The 18,944-nt window shown below is 39.3% G+C and overlaps 1 protein-coding gene across 2 annotated transcripts in view; it reads left to right on the top strand.

Moving 5' to 3' along the window:
* LOC124127008 (protein kinase C-binding protein NELL1-like) overlaps positions 1-18,944 on the top strand; it is a 126,078-nt gene that overhangs the window by 84,343 nt on the left and 22,791 nt on the right. For both annotated transcript variants that reach the window (XM_046490504.2, XM_046490505.2), the window contains exons 3-4: positions 15,227-15,377; positions 18,097-18,367. In XM_046490504.2, the coding sequence (XP_046346460.1) occupies positions 15,227-15,377; positions 18,097-18,367 (422 nt within the window). The remainder of the gene's footprint in view (positions 1-15,226; positions 15,378-18,096; positions 18,368-18,944) is intronic.

Here is an 18,944-nt window from a genome sequence, read left to right as displayed (position 1 = left end):
TAATGTAATGACTTATATACACCATCCAGACACCAGGAAGTAATTCAGTGTGATGATACACGTGGACATAATGTAATGACTTATATACACCATCCAGACACCAGGAAGTAAGTCAGTGTGTTGATACACATGTACATGGAGTAATGACTTATATACACCATCCAGACACCAGGAAGTAAGTCAGTGTGTTGATACACGTGGACATAATGTAATGACTTATATACACCATCCAGACACCAGGAAGTAAGTCAGTGTGTTGACACACGTGGACATAATGTAATGACTTATATACACCATCCAGACACCAGGAAGTAAGTCAGTGTGTTGATACACATGTACATGGAGTAATGACTTATATACACCATCCAGACACCAGGAAGTAAGTCAGTGTGATGATACACGTGGACATAATGTAATGACTTATATACACCATCCAGACACCAGGAAGTAAGTCAGTGTGTTGACACACGTGGACATAATGTAATGACTTAAATACACCATCCAGACACCAGGAAGTAAGTCAGTGTGATGATACACGTGGACATAATGTAATGACTTATATACACCATCCAGACACCAGGAAGTAAGTCAGTGTGTTGATACACGTTGACATAATGTAATGTCTTATATACACCATCCAGACACCAGGAAGTAAGTCAGTGTGTTGATACACGTTGACATAATGTAATGACTTATATACACCATCCTGACACCAGGAAGTAATAAGTAGGATACGTGGTATTTAGAGCTGTATATTCAGTGACGAGAAAGGATTAAGAACAAAGCATGTTATTGATGTTTAAAAATACCACTGGTTAATATATCATTTTGTGACTATTCTATGTATATGTGACTATTGCAGACATGACCCAGAACCACTATCCAATTCCTGAATGTGAAAGAATTATCCCAATGTGTTATATTCTATGTTGAGAGCACTGTGGCTTTGATTGATAGATTACAGAGTTGGGTTCATTGTCTTTACCCAACACAGCAAGAAAGTGCAAAATAATACTGAAAATGTGAAAGTATATAAACGTTGCCTTTGATGCAGAATTTAATTTCTTTATCTCAGCACAATGTTTACAGTTTGTGTGCATCGGTGGGTGTTTGCAGTCATCCTCCACAGGAACGCTGATGCAGCACACCACACACCCATGCAACTTTGATGATGGATCAATCGACTCTGAGTGAATACACGCGTTCACCTGATTGCATCGCGGTCGCAGCAGGTATAGTTCTACTGACATACCGACAAGCCGACTTCAATATGGCCTTTCGAATCAATTTCTGCACTTTTTCACAGCTTTGAAATGACGATTAATGCTGGTTCACAGATCTGAGGAAGAATACCGCAATATGTTTATTGCGTGATAGCAAATCAATTTTGATGATTGGTGTTAGAGTTGGGTCTTCATGTATTGATTACCGTAGCAGACGGCTTGACCAAGGTGAAGGTCAACGGAGCAGGAAATGTCTGGGTGTATGGTAGCTCTTGTTTCACCCAGTCTTGTAGGTGTGATGGATTGTGGATTGAAATTCCGTTGTCACATTTATGACCATAAGTGAGTGAGTGAGTGAGTATGGTTTTACGCCGCTTTTAGCAATATTCCAGCAATATCACGGCGGGGGACACCAGAAATGGGCTTCAAACATTGTACCCATGTCGGGAATCGAACCCGGGTCTTCGGCGTGACGAGCGAACGCTTAAACCACTAGGCTACCCGACCGCCCCTATGACCATAAGGGTAGCCATAATCAATTCATAGTTTTTTTGGTTTATATACGTGACTACCCTAAACTTTTGTATAAGTACACCTGTAAAATATGACGATGTCAATGTTTGATTAAGCATGGAAGTTAAGGAGACCTTGTCATAACACTGCTGTTGAGTATAACAGATTGATGGGGTCACCAGATTCAAAATACTATAGGAGCTAACCTCAAGGACTTCTCTTAGTTTCGAACCCTGAATGCACATCACATATTATTAACTATAAACGTCTTGAACACAAATCTGCTTGCTCACAAATAGGATGTCACTGTGCAGTGGTAGCTTTCTAGAACTAATGTGTGTTTTTTCTGTTCTAATATCAGTCTTTGATACAGTGACCCCTCGCTACAATGCTACCTTCGGGGTCCAAATAATTTATGAGCGTTATAGATGATCAGTGGTTTAACGGAGGTCGAGTCGTAGGTGCTAGATTACCAACAAAACAGTACATGCTCCGCCTACCTAACACGATCTACGTTGCACGTTTCAGAGTTTCAAAAAAGATTAGAATAGGAGTTATTTATGATTCATATTTTAAAAAAAGATTTATCAATTGGATTCTGAATTTTGAATGAAAATGAAAAATCACTTTTAAAGATGAGGTTTTAGTGAAAAGAGAATAAATGTTTTATAGTTGTTTTTGTCAAGATAAAATATACAGGAGGTAAACAAATGTTTGAGAGAAAATATACTGTATTCGCCCCTCAAAAAGTGTCGGCTGACCATCTTCTGGACCAGTCTGTAGGTAATCCCTATAAGCGCCCATCGGTCAGAACTGTCTTGTGTATGTTACAGATGTATTTAACAGAAGGCACAGAAGAGTAGACTGGGTATATAATTGCTAAGTAATTATTATAAAAAATGTTCGAGTTTCATGGACGTTTGAACTAAGTGTGTTCTATACAGCTTGATCTTTAACAACAAATTTAACTTGTATATGGTTTTGTATTCCCCTTTGTCAATTTTGTAAGTGCCCAGGTTGCTTATTATGGCAAATACAGTACATGAAATGTGATAATGAAGAGCTTTGAAAGACATGCACAAAATACTCATCAGATGTGTTTATTCATTGTTGTGAAAGAAGCTGAGAATGAACTTCACAGAAAACCTTTTTGAACAAACATATGTCAGTTTGAAGTAGACCATTTTGTCAGCTAATATATATGTCTGTAAATTCATGCAAGTGAAACTGCTCACGTTCATTGCTATACATGCCATATGTGTGAACAATCTTGCTAATACAGAAAGCTCCCAAATTTAAGACGCCATGATACCAGATACTATTCCAACTTTATTGCTCTCAGCGCTGAAATATTTTCAACACATCCAGAGATTAGCAGTAAAATTATCTTTTTAAAGTTTCTTCAAAATCTTAACAGCATGTGTGCTGAATGATAGATTGTTCTTATGATCCCTAGCTACCATCCTACAGAGCTTCCGATGGCTCCACGGGTCATGTGTGTCTGAGGTATAACCAGTGTTATAAGTCTCTAATAAATGGCAGCCAATAGCTCTCCCCCTTGCCATGTTGAGTTTTTTTTGTGTGGAGCAGAATGTGTGAGCAGCAAGGAACACTAGTGTTATCGGGGCCCTTGTCAAACTGTGGTTACAAGTGCAATGTCTGTAGTTTATGAATGAAATTCCACAGCGCAGTTATCAGCCAACTTGATAGTTCCACCTTGAGTCATTTGAGCGTTTTGTAAAAGCTGTCTCTAAGTGCTAAGTGCCTTCTGAGTTCTTCAAGATCCTTCATGTTGAGGCAAGGGGGACAATCTCTCTTGCTCAAATGTCCGAGGCAGATATTTCATCTTTTTGTTTGCATGCAGAAGGGGGAATTTGGCTCAGCATCCAAATGTGATGTGATTGTGTCAGTTGGGTTTTGTTCTTTTTAAGCAATATCCCAGTCACACATGGGCAGCAAACCAGGGAATGAACCTGGGTATTTTGAATGATTAGACAATGCTTTGATCTTCAGTCAGCACTGCCCAAGAACTTCTAGAGTGAATGGGTTTTACAAATTATCAAAAGTATTCAGGGTTTGACTCAACCTCTAGGTTACTGTCTTGAGGCTGGTGACAATCTTAAAGGAGTACTTGTTTTCTAATAAAAAACCTTATTATTTTCCTTCAACTGTGAGATGTTGACTTAGATTTATATATGGAAGATACCACAAATACCGCAATACCACATACTTGAAGAAAGAGCAAACTAAAATGACTGGTTGGCTTGACCAAGATTTTTTATTTACAGGCCAGTGCATAAACTGAAATATTGCTGACTATAGCAAAAAAAAATCCATTCACTAAGCTCTGTTTTTGTCCCATTTCCCATTGAAATATATTTTTATCCAGCATGACTAATAGTTGATCCACATGTTACCATACAAGAGCTAGGTAAGGGCAAGTTGCTAACATCAATCAGATCCGTGGCGTTCCTCAAGGGTTCTCGGTGATACAATAATTGATGCTACAAAGTGTGTTATCACAATGGAGACCTCGTCCTTTGTCTGGCTTCTCTCACCAAGTGCCAGACACACCATCTCGTTTGTCTGAGCCAGACACTTCCATCTCGTTTGTCTGAGCCATCAGGAAGGTCAGAAAAGGTTGCCCTGCCTACCTTTAGTGTGTGCCCTGCCTACCTGTGTGTGTGCCCTGCCTACCTGTAGTGTGTGCCCTGCCTACCAGTAGTGTGTGCCCTGCCTACCAGTAGTGTGTGCCCTGCCTACCTGTAGTGTGTGCCCTGCCTACCTCTAGTTTGTGCCCTGCCTACCTGTAGTGTGTGCCCTGCCTACCTGTAGTGTGTGCCCTGCCTACCTGTAGTGTGTGCCCTGCCTACCTGTAGTGTGTGCCCTGCCTACCTGTAGTTTGTGCCCTGCCTACCAGTAGTGTGTGCCCTGCCTACCTGTAGTGTGTGCCCTGCCTACCTGTAGTGTGTGCCCTGCCTACCTGTAGTGTGTGCCCTGCCTATCTGTAGTGTGTGCCCTGCCTACCTGTAGTGTGTGCCCTGCCTACCTGTAGTGTGTGCCCTGCCTACCTGTAGTGTGTGCCCTGCCTACCAGTAGTGTGTGCCCTGCCTACCAGTAGTGTGTGCTCTGCCTACCAGTAGTGTGTGCCCTGCCTGCCTGTAGTGTGTGCCCTGCCTGCCTGTAGTGTGTGCCCTGCCTACCTGTAGTGTGTGCCCTGCCTACCAGTAGTGTGTGCCCTTCCTACCTGTAGTGTGTGCCCTTCCTACCTCTAGTGTGTGCCCTGCCTACCAGTAGTGTGTGCCCTTCCTACCTGTAGTGTGTGTCCTTCTTACCTCTAGTGTGTACCCTGCCTAGTCAGGTTTGAACTAGTGGATCATGGCACCTTAATCAACAAGGCAATCCATGTCCTCCTATGTCATAGTTTAAGCAGGACTTCTGACTATGTTTTCTCAACTTGAAAACAAAGATGGCGCCCATGTCTGCCCCTGTCCACCGTGGCCACCATCTTTGTTTTCCAGTTGAGGTGCCCAGGCAGAATTTTTGTTTAATCCTGCTTAAATTATGACATTTTTATAATTTAGTCTAGGAGATTCCTTTGAGCAGCAACCCTTGAGGATGAAATGATTTCGGGGTCCTCACAAATCTGAACAAAAACTGGTCAGTGATCTCAAGAACATCCCAACTTCTAACACTGTTTGTAGCCCAAGCAGTTTGCATGCTCATGCTCCAGGACTGAACAGCTCCAGATGAGTATGTAACACCCTTTGCTATGCATAAAATTTGCAGCATAAAAAAACCTCCACTCACTCTAGTACAGATAAACAGTTTTATGTTTACAAAAGTAAACACTCCATCTAACAGATGACTACAGATAGTAGATACTCTTAAACCTATAAGTAGTTGAAATTACCTCATTATAGCCATATTATGGAATGAATATTTTAAGTTTCATTAATGATACCGGTAATTAATATTAATGATATATGATAAATACCATGGATTTGTACTGGTGTGTAAGAGCATCATTCCTTGAGCCTCGTGAAACTCGTGTATACACTTGGTAGTACTACATGTATGTCGGTTTGACTCTCTCACTATGCCATTGTCACAGCAGTGCTGTGTTCCTCACAGATTACTCTCATTATGTGTATAATTACATCGCTTCTGTATTTTCACTGACATTGTCTCAGATAATGAATGCAGATGTGCAGACTGGTGGTGGTCTTTCTCCTCATTAAATTCTCATTGCAGTCATCTATAAGAATGTCAAGCTCATTTGAATGAAAGGTTAGATATTTACAACTGATCCTTGTCAACTGTTCATCAAGACATCCAGAGCTACCATGCCAAAACAAGGACAAGACTCACAGTGGAGTTATAACAATGATAGGCTCAAATGTTTAGAACATCATTACTTGTCTGTAGATATTTCAAGATTTCCAAACTGCTTGGCTTGATTCTACTTTGTAACGATGATGTTCAGATGCATGGCCACCAGATCAGTTGTCATTGGACTAGCATGTATTGTTGCTCACTCCGTCGACCATTGGTTTGTCTGGTCAAGGCTCTGTCTCCTAGCCTTTGCTGGGTGAGACAGAGGGGGTTTGGGGCAATGGGATGGTGGCCCTGTCGTCTAAGGCACCATAGACCTGCTTGTGGGTTTCACCATAGTATACATCTATGACTTGCATTACTTCAGGCTCGGCTCTCACATTAAGCTGACATACCATGATATAACTGTTTTACTATTAAAAGTGGTGTTCTGTCCAACTCACTCTCGCTATACAGACTGCCTTTATTTAGCTGTAGTAATGCTGACTATGGCATCAGACTCCATTCACTTCCGTCCAGCATGAATGGACCAGACATTACTGGTATTCTTGTATGGTTCTGATACGTTATTGGTGTTCATCCTATCTTGGTATTAACCGATGATATAGAATCCTATACTGGTATTAACCAATGAGAACTCATTCTATATTTATTTTAACCAATGATACCTCATCCTATATTGGTATTAACCAATGAGTTTTCATACTATAATCAAGTTAACCTATGAGCTCTAATCCTATGTTGGTATTAACCAATGAGACCTCATCCTATATTGGTATTAACCAATGAGTTTTCATACTATAATCAAGTTAACCTATGAGCTCTAATCCTATGTTGGTATTAACCAATGAGACCTCATCCTATATTGGTATTAACCAATGAGTTTTAATACTATAATCATGTTAACCTATGAGCTCTAATCCTATGTTGGTATTAACCAATGAGACCTCATCCTATATTGGTATTAACCAATGAGTTTTCATACTATAATCATGTTAACCTATGAGCTCTAATCCTATGTTGGTATTAACCAATGAGATATCATGATGTTTTGTATTAACCAATGAGAGCTCATCCTATTTTAGTTACCAATGAGATCTCATACTGTATTTGTATTAACCTATGAGATCTATTTCCTGGTCAGTGACCTGTTCCATTCTGCTGACATTTGGCAACACAGCAATCTTGCCCACAGCTATCAGCATGGAGTCCCCTTGTAAATTATTCAGAAAGGTGTTGAAATGGCCATGCAGACCATGGTGTGAATGCTTTATCTTTTATCAGTGGATAGTTGTAGAAACTGTTGCAATCACTGACATAATACAAATCATGGTGGGTATTTTCAGAATACCTCATACCATTATATCACAGGAAGTGGCCATTAGTTATCTGCCCTTGATACTAAAATTGCTGTCTTCCATTTGGGGCCTTTGAAGTGATGTTGTTTGGGCTCAAAGAAGCCATCATTGCCCTAACATTATCATACTAAGTGCAAGATGCTGTATTGCATCAAATCACTGCAGAGTCTTTGCTTGCATCCTAGCATTGGATAATCAGTCTATCGTTAGTTGTATGGAAAACATTTTCAAGATGTTCATTGGAAAAAGGTGTGATTTGTCTTAATGATGGGTTATTTCAGACCTGGAAGTTCACCAGTGCAGAAGTATATAAAAACATGGCTGGATGAAAGTTATTTTCATATGGAGAGAGTGGCGGGAATGTGTTTGTTTGTACAGTTGAGTTGCTGAAATAGTCCCCCTTTTTTAATGCACTGCTTGTCTTACTAAATGTGGATGTTTTCCAATTGAATTACCTTTGAGAGTCTTTACAGGCACTGAGAAGTTGGATGAAACCATGACAAGGACTACTTTGGATAACAACTTCTTTAGTACATACACAACCTTTCAGGGCCACTTTTTGACCATTTTGTCGCTGTATGCCTGAAATAATGCTGATGAGACTTTAAATTTTAACTCACTCACTCTTGACCATTTACCTGACAAAGGGTCAAGTAGCCCTGAAACATTGGGTATGTATTATAAAGTTGTATCTTTAATAGTCCTTGTCATGAATTACTTTTGTCCATCCAGCTGAGATGGGTATCTGGTAGATTGAATTATTTATGTGAATGCCAACAGTCTCATACCTAGCTTGCAGCTTAGGTTGTACACTCTCCAGGGAGACAAGTAATAATGTAGCAGGATAAACATGTCTCTTGTGTGGATGTGATACAATGTATATGCACATTCTTATAATTCCGAAATGTATCATAAATAAGTAATAATGAGACATTTCAAAATAATTTTTTATTTACCTGGTTAATAATTAATTATAGAGGCATATTACTTGGATACCGGTTTACCATGATTTGCAATACTAATGAATACATTTGACATTTGTTTGGAAAATCCTGGCACATTGCATTTTTCAAAATCATCACAGTGTGCAAACATACAAATTTAATGGTGCATATGATGTCATTTACTGCAAATGCAAACTGGTGCAAGCTTCCACAAAGTTGTACAACCGACAGAAACACACGAGAAATGAGCCTAAAACCGATCGAAGGTTTGTCTTTATATTCTTCATCAAAGAAATAAAGGACACATCACCCAAAAGCAATGGAAATCACCAAGAGATCATGTTGTTATCATCAAAGGGCTAAGGCCCTATGGTATTGTGTTTTTCTCCATAATTACAGATACAATCAGGCATGCACTATATTATACCTATGGCAATACATGAATCATTATTGCAATAACTTGCAATACGAAAATCAAAACAATGCCAGTCACTAAGTAATTAGCATTTGCAGTCAACAGCAGGACAGGCAAGACAGCAACTGGCATTGGGGTTTGAAATGAGGTTTTGAAAAATCACTGTACCTTTCTTTTCAATTAACCAGATTTCAGAGACACTGAAATAACTTTTAAAATTAGCAAATTCTCACAAACAGTTGGTAGCTTGATTTCTAAGTGCACACCGAAAAGGAACACTTGATCCATTGACTGAGAGGAGTCGGCAGCCATCTGTGATGCGTCTACAGCATGCTCTGTCCCATCAGCTGATGCAGCTCATTAATTTAGTGTTAATTACTGTAACTCGCTCCTTATACATCTCACCTTTGACCTTCATCTCAGCTGGGGACACGGAGAAACTTTATCAGGTGCTAGAAGAGGGAAGAGCTCTCTGGCTGCTTTGAGGTTCAGATGGTGACAGTTACTGAAATGAATTGAAATGTAGAGCTGATACTGTTGATGTCGTGTAGTTTGGAAATGATTTTAATGCAAGGTGTTGTATATGGATTGAGTCCTCACACTAACTTTCAACTGAATTAGGCTTGTTTCAGGATTTGGTGTTGGTCATAGGAATGACAGATCTCGTTGACATGAGGGATTTGTTAGGAATCCCGTTATGGGCATCAATCATTTTGATGTTATTTAGTGTTAGGCATGGCCAAATCAATTTTCAGATCAGATTTTCATTTACAGTATGTAAGATGCTGGAGGGAAATCTGATGCTCAGGATTTATTAGGAGAATTGGAAAGATTGGTGTACAATTACAAAGGCTTGAAATAAGTATAGTTTCAAATGCATCTTTAAGTTTATTTTTTGTGTAAAAAATTGAGAATAGGCTCAGCCTATAAGACTGAAATAGACATGTGAGCTATATAAATGCTCTGCAACAGAAATACCGTATCAGACATAATAAGCGCCCCGCTTTAATAAGAGCCCACGATGATATTTGCTAATACATTGTATATTGGCTTGTGAACAATCCCAATTAGCACCCCTTCCGATTGATCAATGTACACAAGACTTATTTATTCGCGTATAATACACACTCGTGTGTTATATGCACCCTTAATTATGGGGAATTAAATTCTGGAACAATATATCTGTCGAATATTCAGGCTGTCAGCATAAAGCACGAAATGTATCTTTCAACTTTGTATTTTTCACCAAATAATATTCTAATAAGAAACCCCTATTTCTAATTTTGAGAGTGCCCTGGGCGCTTATTACGTCGAATATGGTACCTATTTTCACCTTTACTGTGGCATGACAATGATATGAGTTGTAGTGAGTGAAAGTCAAGGGGTCTCGGGTGGCAGTAGCGTTTTGTTTAAGATTACAAATATACTGGTAAATACTTTAGACAATTTACCTGCATGATCGTTGGGATGGTCCATAATTTCTACCAGTGATTTTAACATGTATATTCCTGCATGGTGAGTGTTAACATGTTTTTAGTATTCACAGTTTTCTAGGAATTTCTTGATATGATGCATTGGTCTTGAATATAAGGTATTCTTTACAAATGCTGCTTTAAATTTTCCCATTTTACACAAATCTGATAGGGATCATCGTAGAGTTTGACACTGCACAGTTTAGAAGTCAATGTTCAAAGACTTGTGGAAAGATGGACAACCGTGTATAATCTAGGAGAACATTCACAGTGTAATTTATTTGTCACACTTAGCAAGCTTATCCTGTGATAAACAAGTAATCCAAGGCCTACAGATGTAGGAGTCTCATAGAGCACCTTACATGATAACAGCCTGCCATTAGTCTCCAGTCTTGGCCGACCAGCTGGTGAACCAGCTCAGTGGAACATCTTCTGCTTACACTTAGTGTCCGTACTACATGCAGTGATTACATAGCCTGTATATACAGAACCTGTCTGCCTGCATACGTCCTGCCTATATACATGTCATGCCTGCATACACTGCCCTCTCTTCATAAACTGCTCTAGCCACATAAACGTTCTACCCACACAAACTGTTCTACCCTCATAAACTGTTCTGCCAACATAAACTGTTCTACCCACATAAACGTTCTACCAACATAAGCTGGTCTACCCACATAAACTGTTCTACCCTCATAAGCTGTTCTACCCTCATAAGCTGTTCTACCCACATAAACTGTTCTACCCTCATAAATGTTCTACCCACATAAGCTGTTCTACCCACATAAACTGTTCTACCCTCATAAGCTGTTCTACCCTCATAAGCTGTTCTACCCACATAAACTGCTCTAGCCACATAAACTGTTCTGCCCACATAAATGTTCTACCCACATAAACTGTTCTACCCATATAAACTGTTCTACCCTCATAAGCTGTTCTACCCACATAAACTGTTCTACTGTTCTACCCATGTAAGCTTTTCTCCCCACATGAGCTGTTCTACCCACATAAGCTGTTCTACCCACATAAACTGTTCTACCCACATAAATGTTCTACCCACATACACTGTCCTAACCACATAAACTGTCCTGTATTTATAATCAGTTCCACCCACATAAACTATTTTACCCTCATAATCTGTTCTACCTACATAAAATGTTCTATTCGCACAAACTATTGTACCCACCACATACAAGTACTGTTCTGCCTTCATGAACTGTTCTGCCTACATACAGTGTCATGCCTACAAAAACAGTTTTGCCTCACTCACTCACTCACTCACTCACTCACTCACTCACTCACTCACTCACCCAAACACCAAAACCAACCGACCCACCCACCCACCCACCCACCCACCCACCCACTCACTCACTCACTCACTCACTCACTCTTCCCAGGTATTGATTAAGGGATATATTAGCTGACAAGACACCCTGGATATAGAGCTAACCAGACACCGGTACAGCTGACACCAACTTGTGCACTGTCTCTTCCGTTATTTGTATGCCAGCAAGAAGTATTCCCTGATCTAAACAAGGTCATGTGGTGTAAATGTCTGAAGAAGACTTCTGCAATAGCACTGGTTTCATCTTGTATTTCAGGTTTCATGCAACATATGCTCAAAGAGGTTGTTTAAATGCTCTTTTGAGGTAGAAAAAAACTTTTTTTGTGATTAGTACCACAACTTTCAAAGCTGTGACAAATCTTTTGTTTTAGGTACAAAAATGAGGTTCATTTCTCTAAGTTTTCAACTATACTTTGGTTAGATATAGCCATGGAGGTTAAGAACTTTGTCTATAGCAAGAAATTATTTTTATTCAAAACGCATCGAATGTGTATTATGAAAACAGGTCACAGCTTTAGGGGTGTTAGCTGTAATATGGCAAATCCCTCCGGTGCAAGCTAGCAGATAAATGAATCCTTGCGGCTTCAACTGCACGCAATGTGAGTGTGTAGGTACTTCCGCCAGCACTAATTACAGACTATTAGCAATATTTATGTAGAGGAACAAATTAAAACTGTCTGTTAATCATGTAGGGAAGAAATTAAAGAGAAGCAATCATCATTATATAATAGACCATCTGATAGGACAATGTTATATAGTTGTTGCAGTGTACAAAACAGGAATAACAGCCATGGGATGGTTAGCGGGATATTTATTTATACATCATGGTACAATTTTATCATTGGATGGTATTGATTTTTGTATTGTTGAACAGACAGTGTGTATATTGGCTATTGTTGAATTCTATTTGGATATTTATTCAGTTCGTGTTTATTCATTTTATTTCAATCACTGACAGTTCAATGCAAACACTGATCACATAGGTCCTGCAGGCAGTTTTGGAACTGCTTTGGTTCTACTTTTGGCCTTGTTGATGCAAGAGTATGCATATTAATCTGACAGTAACCTCATCATAGGTAAAAGCATAGGATATGATACAGGTCTTGTCAAAATGACTTCTCCCATGTGGTTAGATCTGTACTGCTTTGGGCCTTGTCAGAGCAAGTGTATGACAGTGACTACTATTGTAACTAGGCCTGGCTATCGATATAGATAATAGAGATTAATAATCGCTAATCAAATATCAATCAATTATCAATAAATATCGGAGAAGGAACTTTACGCAACTATGCAAGAAGTATGTCTTGAAGGAAGTCAACAAATTTCAATGCAATGGTGACCAGTGACACATTTATGCACAGATTACTTTGTGGACATTCGAGATGCCACAAAGACGCTTGCTTTCCATCTTCAACAATTGTCATTATTCACAAGTCTGTGTCGGAAATATAACCTTTACTTCATCACAATATCACAATTAGCGATCCTTTCAGCCAGTCCTAAATGTAACACAGGGTCTATGCTTTGACAAAGAAACTGTGTAGTTGTAACCCTCTGACTATTGAAACTGGTTACCTCTGTAAGTTGTGACACATGGCTCTTCATGCTAAAAATGTCCGATAAGGTATTTCATTTGTGTTGTTATCATGACCTTAAAAAAAGGGATTATGCTTGAATTTTTGTGACTCATCTCAACATTTTAACATCTGTTACAAACAGCGAACTGTAAGGGTTAATGTTAAAGGTTCTGTTTTTGAGATTATTTCAATAACAATAAAATTTGGTGTTTCAACCTTACAGAAACATGAGTACTAATAGCTGTAGACATGTGAGCTAAGTGCCAGAAGCAAATTTGATCACACTGTTGTTTTCACAACTACTCTTTGATGGCTGAGCCATACGCAGGTCCGAAATAAGTTGTGGCAGTATAACACTGGGCAGATGAGTGACAGAAGAATGACAGAAGAAAGACAAGTTTCCCTTCATGTTCTGATTAAAGCTGAAACTGTTAGAACAGATAACACCAACCAGAGTATGGACCTATCACTTACCTGTTAAATGTAGTGGTCTGGATAGTAGTACTACATTCATTCAAAAACCTGCCATTTTGTTTCTTGGGGCAATGACTTGCTTATCTGCACTTCTAAGGCTTGCAGGCTTTCTTTGTAGGCTTAGAGTGATTGATTACAAGGACATGGAGTGTAAAGTTACTAAGTGAACAAGGTGATTGGCAATCATGGACTTGTAAATGGTTATTTTATGTAATTTAACCACTGGGCTTATGATTTTTATTTGCATTTGCGTTTATTTCCATTTTGATTACTGACATAACTATCACAGTATTGTCATGGAAAACCGTCTGTCGCAAACACTTTTGAATCTACTTGCGGAAACTTGGCTCTTAGCATCATGTTCAGTATGTTTAGTGTTGATAAACTGATATATGGACTGTTGTTGGGTGAGGTTAACTTACGACTGGTAATCCAGGACAACTTTACCAACTCAAAAATGTGTTGGAGACATGAAGGCGGTGCACGGATTTTGGGCCAACATTTGGTTTGTTATGTGGTCCAGGTAGAGAGGGTGTACACATGTTGTGCACATGCAGGTCATGGCGATGTAATGGACTACGCGCCCGTGGACATATGTGTTGCTCATAAGACTATTAACAGGTCGGTGTGACAAGTCTATACCAGAATTCTCTAAAAGTTGTTTGGTAGAAGTTAATTACAAACAAATACGCACGTCAAAGCTATGTAAGCATGGCCAAATCATACATTCTCAGCCTCGAGAATTGGCCTATATAATGTCATACATTACACGGAGAAAGAATTCCCATCATTGTCACTGTACTTCTCAGATTTGTTATCTATACGAATTTGCTGTCACCGTTTTCAGTCATCGGGTAACTCACATCAGCATGTACTATTATGTGCTATTTTGCCCAGACAGGACATGCACATGTCCATCGTAGTACTTGTCCCTGACCTCTCGCTACCCCTTTCTTCATAATGGTACGCTCCAGTGGGAGGACCTCATAATCATCATACAGAGTTAATTGTCAGGCCACAACTCAAATTATCCTGGCTTACCAGTAGACTGAATAATTGCTTATTGCATAGGGGCTTTAGATTTAAGGCTTAGTTGCAGAATGGGATAAAACAATATGGAACATGTTTTTGCAGGGTAAATCTATTTGAAATGAGTATTTACAGATTAGAAACAAAGGGATGCAATTTTGAGAAAATGATTTGTTTGACATAGTTCACAGATTTACTGATGTATCAGAATGTGGTTCTGGCAAATATGAATTGTTGCTGATACTTTCCTTTGCTGAGTTGTGTGTACCAGATGTGATATAAGCTGTGGTGTAGCAACACTCTCTAGCCAATAGAAACTGGGCGTCATCATGCTTAACTGCACATTGTTTTACAGCCATGAGAATATTTTTGAAAATCAGGCATAATCCTGTCTAGTGTGAATTTGAAAACCTTGTGCAAACCACTACTGGCCACTTGTTGATACAGTAACATGTTCCATAAACATTGCATGACATAAATGTGTGGTTTTCCCTATTGTCATTGATGACCTGCTCCTCATGTTGAATCTGTTCTGTTTCAGATGCCACTCGCCACATAGCGGTACCAGAACCAGTTTTACAACAAGCACTTCATTTATTGAAAACTCATGATGAAATCACATTTTTAGCCAATGTAAGACAAGAATTAGGAGATTCTGGTAGCATTTTTTCATTTTCCTCAGAAATATACAGGTGAGTAAGCATTTATTCAATTTGATCATATTATGGTTTAAATATTCAGCAGTGTATTGTCTAACAGCCAAATCTCAGGGTCCCGTTTTCCAAAGCGATCTTAGCGCTAAGGTGATTGTAACTCCCATACATTGGCTTATGATCGTTGGTGCTTGGTGGAATGAAACCAGGACTCCCTGATGCGTAGATAGATGCTCATAATATCAATCACTGGATTGTCTTGTCCAGACCGTTTTTACAGACCATTGTCATTTAGCTGGAATATTGCTGAGTGCAGCATTAAACAACAAACCAACAAACAAACACTATTGTGAAAGACCTTACTCACATTACTCACTGAGATCTGATCTAAGTGGGACTTCTTTGATATTCTGTGTTTTTACTTCCTTAAGATCTTTAAAGCTACTCCCATAAATCACCAATACTTAAAAAATATTTCCGAAAACAAATACAAAGTTTACAAACACCGCTATGATAACAGCCACACCATACTCTCACCATCGTGGTAGTCACACATCTATCACCGTCATCGATAGCTATCTCCCACAGTGCACCATGATTACCTGCTAGGGGGTGCTATCACATCTACACCAGCGCCCCCTATGAAGCAAGAGAGCTGACTATCTGGTCTACCTGTTGGCTGGCAATTAACCCATTTCTTCATTAGCACTCGTGAAAGAGAAGACATGTAATTGTTAGATTCTGAATGGTGCCGTGCTGAAATTAATTAGCCATCAGTTTAAGACTCCTGTCTCAATTAAGAACCGCCTACCAGCTGTTACGTGCTATATCTGCTAGGTAATTTGAATGTCGAGACAAAACATTGGGTTTAAGTTCTTACCTTAGGTCATGGCAATAAATTGTTGCCTTGTGAATACTGATAAGTACCTTGAAAAGAATTTTACCTAATAGGACCATTGATTTGCTTGTTTTGATTTGTCAGTTGTTGACTTGAAACTATTTTCCTGGCTACTTACTATTACCAAATCTTAAACTTTTGTCTTATCATTTTTTTTCACATTCCAAAATTGAAAAAAGTCACACATTTTAATATGTCAACCATCTGAAATTTCTTTGAAATGTCAAACTTCCTGTGCTATTGAAAATCAAATATTGATAATGTTGGTTTTTTTAAACATATTTTAATCCTGACCATCTGTTATTAGGTGAATATTTTAAAAAAACCAAATGGTTTACCACCAACCCTAGAAATACTTTAAATTTAAAACATTTAGTAAACTTTTAGATTCTAGTGTACCAGTATACTGTTTGAGTTTTCTTTTGATGTATCTAATTCTAGAAATTGTCATCGGATGTATTATTTCTTAATGGAGTAAATATGTCAGTGATTCCTCAAGGTAAATATCAGAAGTCTGTGAAGGAGAAATCTCAACTGTATTGCCTGCTATTCAGTCCTGAGTCTCCGCTGATATTTTTTTCTTTAGGAATAAAAAATGGTAACAGGATGTAGGTAATGATGCTTTTTCCTGACGTCAAAATAAAAGTGATTTCTCAAGGTAAATCTAATTAGTAATTACTGAAGCAGAAAGTTTTGAAAGTGGTTGCCACGACTGTGACGTAGGACGTCAATATACAAAACAGCATGAAGGAAATGTTAAATTGTACAAGCTGACATATCTACTAGAATTTCAGCCATTATTCTCAAGGAGTTGTGTTCATCTGAAGGATTTGTCTTTGATGTAGGAAGCGACTTCATCTTACAACATGTGTGCGTTGGTAAAGTGTGTGCAAAGTGTTGGTAAAGTGTGCGGACATTGTTGCACCTGTGTCCTTGGTAATGAAGGTCACTGAGACAAAGTCATTCCTCCAATTACTGTACATTGGATTTTGTATACCGGTACCTGAACAAGTGGCTTTGCAGTGTTAGCCCTGCAAGATTTGAATTCATCCAGTATCATTTGGTTTAACTTAACAAATTTATTTTAGGAATAGTGCATGTGAGACTAGAAATGTTCTTCCCACATTGTACCGGTAAGGGGAATCAAACCTGGGACTTCTGCCCCGGCAATACTTCAGGGATAATGGCAGCCTGTAAATATTGAAATCAGGGTCTAGTTACGCAAAGGGAACTTAAAAACTGTCTTAAGCCTTGGAGTGAGTGTGTATGGTTTTACGCCGCTTTTAGCAATATTCCAGCAATATCACGGCGGGGGACACCAGAAATGGGCTTCACACATTGTACCCATGTCGGGAATCGAACCAGGGTCTTCGGCGTGACGAGCGAACGCTTTAACCACTAGGCTACCCGACCGCCCCCTTAAGCCTTGGAAGAATAAATAATACTACAGTGCAGATTGTTTCGTGGAGCAGGTGAACCAGTGGTAGTTATTGGTAGAATCAAAGGCATGAATCAAATCAAAGGCATGATGTTATGTTAGTCAGATCTGGTTTGACGGCACACTGCAGATGCATGGCATTTCTGATGTGTTGGGCTCATTCTTGGAGAGGCATGGAAGGTTGGCGGCACAGTCGCCATGTGGTCTGAGACACGGCTAGTCACTGTGGAGGGTTGTGTCCCTTAGCTGGGCCAGGTTCCTCTGATCAATGTCAGAATTGCAACATCAACTCAGTTTTGACCTCTTGTCTGTCAGCACTTGTTCCACTCTCACTCGAAGGAACCCTCTCTTCCATGTGTCCTGATCGTGCAGACATTATCACACGAACTTGATGTTAATTTGTCCTGCTCTTCATATTTCAGATTTTTAGAAGTGGAAAGTAGTGGACGACGAGATGAAATACGTTTCCACTATACACATGACCAACAAATACATGTCGAAACATTCCCATACAGACTTGCAGACAACCAGTGGCATCACTTAGCCCTATCCATTAGCGGAGCCCATGTGACGCTCCTGGTGAACTGTAGCAAAATATATGAGCGAGTGATTCACACAGTGGATCGGGAGTTCACGGCAGGGAAACTAGCTCTTTTTATTGGTCAAAGAAATGGCCAACATGCACTTTTTAGGGTAAGTATTGGTGATTTGTATTTCAGATTTGTGCTGTGTTTGTCATTTCAAGGAAGTTATATTCATGGAAGTTTGGGTTAAGTGGTGGTTATCAGTGCTGATTCAGGAAAGGAAATTCAATACTGATGATCGTGGAAGAAATTTGACTTTTGATGAAGGTGGTGTTGTGTACTTGTGTTTTGAATCCTTGATGGCGAGGAGAACAGAATTATGTGATTCTGATTTGATGGTGCAGAAGAAGACGAACAGTGAAGGACAGCAGATCCATTAGTATGACTGTAATGGGTTAAGTTTTAGAAGATGGTTGTCTTAACTCTGAGGTGTAGATGAAGAGGAAACTGTCAGTTTAATATAGTCATTGGATGTCATCCAGTCTGAACCTTGAGAAGGTTATTGAATGTGTATTTGAAAACACTGTGAAGAGAGAGCCATGGCAACGACACCAACCCCTGTCCCACAACAACGACCCACAGGAAACCACTCAAGGATAACTGGTCTCGTTAATTCAAGAAATTAACGCAAATCAATCCGGACAAAAACTACCATCATCATTAATACAAAATGGATGCCACTCATG

Source organism: Haliotis rufescens, unplaced genomic scaffold (assembly GCF_023055435.1).
Source record: "Haliotis rufescens isolate VD_foot unplaced genomic scaffold, xgHalRufe1.0.p SCAF_5, whole genome shotgun sequence".
NCBI classification, from domain to species: Eukaryota; Metazoa; Mollusca; class Gastropoda; order Lepetellida; family Haliotidae; genus Haliotis; species Haliotis rufescens.
The sequence above is the reverse complement of the archived record's forward strand: the minus strand, read 5'-3'. Positions and strand labels throughout refer to the sequence as shown.